Source organism: Sinocyclocheilus anshuiensis, unplaced genomic scaffold (genome assembly GCF_001515605.1).
Source record: "Sinocyclocheilus anshuiensis isolate Anshui unplaced genomic scaffold, SAMN03320099.WGS_v1.1 scaffold168, whole genome shotgun sequence".
NCBI lineage: Eukaryota > Metazoa > Chordata > Actinopteri > Cypriniformes > Cyprinidae > Sinocyclocheilus > Sinocyclocheilus anshuiensis.
In genome coordinates, this window is record NW_015557060.1 from 91,273 (window position 1) to 95,995 (window position 4,723).

Genomic DNA, 4,723 nt, shown 5'->3' on the forward strand with positions numbered 1-4,723 from the left:
TCATTATAATCAGTAATTATGTCCCCATGTGGATGCAACAAATGCCTCGTTTGTAATGGGTTTTATTGGTTTTGTTTTGTCTCGTCGTGCCGGGACACGGCATCACAGTATGGTAAGGGACATAACATTTCCGCCACACGCTTGAGGTATTCAGCCAATCACAACGCACTGGATAGCTGGCCAATCAGCGTACACCTCGCTTTTCAGAATGATGAGCTTTGTAAAAATCGACGCGTTTCAGAAAGGCGGGGCATAGAGGAGCAACAATAATGTACATTATGTGGAAAATAATGTGTTTTTTTAACCTTAAACCGCATAAACACATTGCATTACACCAAATACACAACATAATGTTATTTTTAGCAACATCATATGACTCCTTTAAAGGACCTTTCAAAATGCTCAGTAAGATAGATTTAAATAATCAGTGTCCGAATGACTTTCAGAGGGGTTGACTTTTTAAAAGAAATTAATAGACATTTTTCTTTGGCACAAGCTTCTGGCACCTCGCAGTTAACCAAACTACAACACTGTTAAAAGACTACATTAATAAACAATAGACTAGTTTTTTTGTAATATATCTGTCACATATTAATTATTGTACTGGTTAAAAACATTATGTTTAAACCATTGTAGCTGTTTAGGCCATCATGGTGTAAATATCAATCAATATTACACAAATAATTAAGATACCACTGTGGGACACTTTGTTTTTCTCATAGGCTTTAAGTTAAACAACTTTCCCGAATGCCTATCATATCAATTTCTTTTCCAAGGGCATCAGAACAAATCATTGGGGTTAGATTTTAAGCCGTTCCAGAGGACTCCGGCAACTGCAGCTTAATCAAATGGAAAACTGAAAGCAGCAGAAAGATACGCTCTCCTTCTTTGTCCAATGGGCAGCAAATTACACAAGATTTGACAGAGTGCCAATGGATGCAAAAAGGAAATTAAATATTTAAACTGAGACAAAACTCCAAAGCGAGGGCATTTTGGTCAGCTAATGAGACTGGGCAGAAGCTGTACTGGATATCTGATCCAGTCATGTCTGTGACAGCGGCTTTTGTGTCTACTTCTGAACTCCTGGGAAAAGAACAACAGACATTTCTGAGCACACAGTGTTTTCATCATCAAGGCTCATGATTGCTAACAGCTAGTCGACAAAGCCCACTGCATATTGATTATATTTGTCATTTGCCAAATGTTCCTGTGTTAGAGAAAGCCATCCACACAGTGCAACTTAGTTCAATCGATATAAATTGTTAAAGCCATTTCAAATGATAATTTAAACTTTAAGACCAGCTTGTAATAATAGCATGTGTATAGTAGTAAACATTACACATTTGTATTATTTTTGGTGTGTTTTTGAGCAAGATGAGAAAAGGGGGAGACTATATTTTTTAATGTTCAATTACGCTTGTGCAATTAGAACTGTTTCAATTAAAGTGGGTTAGCATTTTGATGAAGAGTGGAGCTTTTGCTTACGCTGAGAATAGGAGTGTTGCCAAGTCAGCGGTTTTCCCACGAAATTGGTCTACTTTTATATTGCTGCTTGGGGTTGAAGCAAAAACCCTGCCCTCCTGGAACGTGATTTAGATCAAAGTGGAACCCCCTGAAAGGAATTATTTTAATAGCCATTTTCCCCCGGAATGCGATTAGATTAGTTTTGGCTGTGACTGGGCTAGGTTTACTACCAATTGGACTGGTCTTGTGACTTAGACCTGGCAACTCTGATAAAGAGTATGAGTGTGTCTCAATCAGCTCCCTAGTTCAGTAGTCTAGGCTCTGATTAGGATCAAGTGGGACATTTTAAGAGCTGTCTCAATCACAAAATTATTCTGATGCATTGAAAGATTCGCTCCCTGAAAAATCTCACAATGCACCGCAAGAGTGCATTGAGTGCATCAGTTACTGGAAATTACATCACATTTCTGAAGCATGAAACACACAACACACACAAGCCAACTAAATAAATATAGTAACACGCGATAGCATATTCAAAAAGACAAACTTTTTTAAATTAGTATTATATTTCGGCTTAAGCACACATCACTAGACAGGTAGTGAACACATCTAGTTGACATTTATATAAAAAAGATATGGGTCCTGTTGCTGATTAAAATCAGTGGTTCAACATTGCACGTTGATGTTGTACATAATCATGTCACCGTAAATTGAGTAATCACTGTCCCAATGTATAGTGAGCCATGCATGGTTGTTATAAGTGCCCAAATAGATGTACACAATATACTGATTCACGAGCCCGGGAACTAGGGAGCTGATTGAGATGCACTCTTTGTCTTTGTTGCTTTGCTTACTTAAGATAACCAACTAACTGGTGTCAATGTGATTTGGATGTTTGGATTTCAAATATCCTTTTTTGAATTGTATTATTAAGTAATTAATGATCTGATATTTTATCTAATTGTAAAGATATTCAGTAATTTTTAAGTGTGTCTTAAGCATCTAAACAATTTTGGGACCATTGTAAACTAACAAATGACACTACAACCTTCTACAACTTATCATGTATAACTTGTGCAGATCAATAAATCTGAGAGACAGTGTCACAAGCATTAAAGTATGCATACAGTACACAGAAACAACCATATCTTGTTAAACACTCATTTACATTCCAGCAGAATCCCTTACCTCCTGCAATACTTCACATATGTGGAGCCCCTGTCGTCTTCCGGTTCCTGAGCTCTGCTGTGCGGGTGTGGAAGCTTGTCGTGGCTGTACTTGTGTCGCTGACTCAGGTTTTTAGTGCTACCTTTTCCCTCAGCAGAAGGGAAGTCATAGTATCCCTTCTTCTTGGCCTTCAGTCTAAGCTTATTCCTGTAGTGCTCAATGTCTGACTTCTGTTTCAGAGCCAAATTCACCTGTATACACATAGAGAGAAAGAGAGAAGGGGGATTGGCCATTCATCCACTAAAAAGAAAAACAAAAGAAAAAAAATTGCATGCATTAAAAATGTGGCTCTACATGATTTCCCATAGGTAAAGTGATATTCTAAAATAAATCTGTGCCAGGTCTCTTTGAAGCCTAAATTTGACTAAATTAAGCAAGAGTATCAATTGAGATATGCTAAGAATAAACTTTTGTTGACTATAAAGACTATACATGATATTAAATGAAGTTTTAGTACAGTTACAGTCTTGCAAAGAATGTATGTGTTAATTAATTAATTAATTAATTCATTCATTCATTCATTCATTCATTCATTCTCCTTGCAAAAGCATCCAAGCAGCCTGGTAGCCTGTAAACATAACTTTGTATCCTTGCTGTACAAAACTGTATAAAACTTTTGCACCCTGACTTGCAGAAGTTGCATAACAGTCAGCCAATCAGCATTTAAGTGGCAATTTTGCATCCATCAGTGCCCTTTTTTGCAAGTAAAATGCATCAGAAGGTCAGTAAAATGACTTTGGTCAGTGGTTGCCATCCAAAGCTGTCTCTAATAAAATCAAGTCTTACCTCTCCATTGAATACAGCAGAGTCCTGGCTGCGGTCGGAGGACGCAGGGTGCGAGTAGGTGGGTGGAGCTGCCATTGGTTTTATAGAAATAAGCTGAAGTGATCCTGAGGAACTATCATAATGCTCTGCCAAAAACAAAAACACATAGATTTTAATGTCAACAACAAGATTGCAAACACTTAATCAGATTATACAAGCAGAATACAGACAAATTCACTTCCTTAATTATGTGACAGCTGCACTGGCCAACATTATCACTTCTGCAGAAGATTAATTTCCTTAGCTCTCATTTCCTATTTAAAGTGGAAAAAGTCTGATCCTGAGATTTCAGCGTATCTTTTTATTTTAATTAACTGGGTCCATTTATCAAGACAGATTAGGTCTGTCCACCTCTGAGAGAATATATCTAAATATATTCATATGGAAGTTGAAAAATATGATAAGCAAAACTGTACATTTTGTCTTAACTATAAAGAATTAGGCTCGATGTGAGCAGAATTGAACAAGTTATATCCATGGAATGGATCTTTCAGCCCTTTTTTTGTAAGTAATAGTTCACCACCCAAAAATAAAATGTAAATTATATCATTACACACTGCTGTTGTTTCTTTTGTAGAATATATAAAGAAGAACTGAATGGATTAAAATGCTGCTTTTAACATATCACAACAGTTCATAGTGCCCACATCTATCAAGCTCCGGAAAGGACTAAAAACACCAAAAGCACCATAAATGTAGTCCATATAATTGACATAATTTTCATTTTTGAGAGAACGATTGTTCTAAACTTGGAAGGATTGAGGGTTTTCAAACTGACATGTGTTGGCAATCTCTAAAGTACAGCTTAAATATATGTAATGTTGTTCCCTTTCGATACTACACTCGTACTGTCTCTTGTCTTAAGACGCTATGGGAAAAAGCCTTTTTTCTCCTGAACTGAATCCTTTTTTCAATCACGCAGTGAAACTGCACGGCCATTGGTTCGTGCAGTGCATTAAAAACGAACCAATGGCTTGGCAGCGGAGCTGGTTCAACCTGCCCGGCACATGCGCTAATCTTAGCGAACACAAGTTTAGCTGAGCCCATTCCAGGAGGCGCTCTACCAGAATGAAGAGGCGCTTCGAGGAGAGACCGCCCTGGCGATTTATATATGACACCACTGTCATGCTGTCTGAGCGGACTAGCACGTGGTGTCCCCTTAGGTCTGGCAGAAAGGTGCGAAGGCCCAAACATACTGCCAACATTT

The 4,723-nt window shown here is 37.8% G+C and overlaps 1 protein-coding gene across 1 annotated transcript in view; it reads right to left on the reverse strand.

The window, feature by feature from the left end:
• LOC107676473 (UPF0606 protein KIAA1549L-like) overlaps positions 1 to 4,723 on the reverse strand; it is a 53,081-nt gene that overhangs the window by 17,576 nt on the left and 30,782 nt on the right. The window contains exons 11-12 of the mRNA XM_016471023.1: positions 3,478 to 3,602; positions 2,653 to 2,882 (exon numbers count right to left, since the gene is read on the reverse strand). Coding sequence (XP_016326509.1) covers positions 2,653 to 2,882; positions 3,478 to 3,602 — 355 coding nt within the window. The remainder of the gene's footprint in view (positions 1 to 2,652; positions 2,883 to 3,477; positions 3,603 to 4,723) is intronic.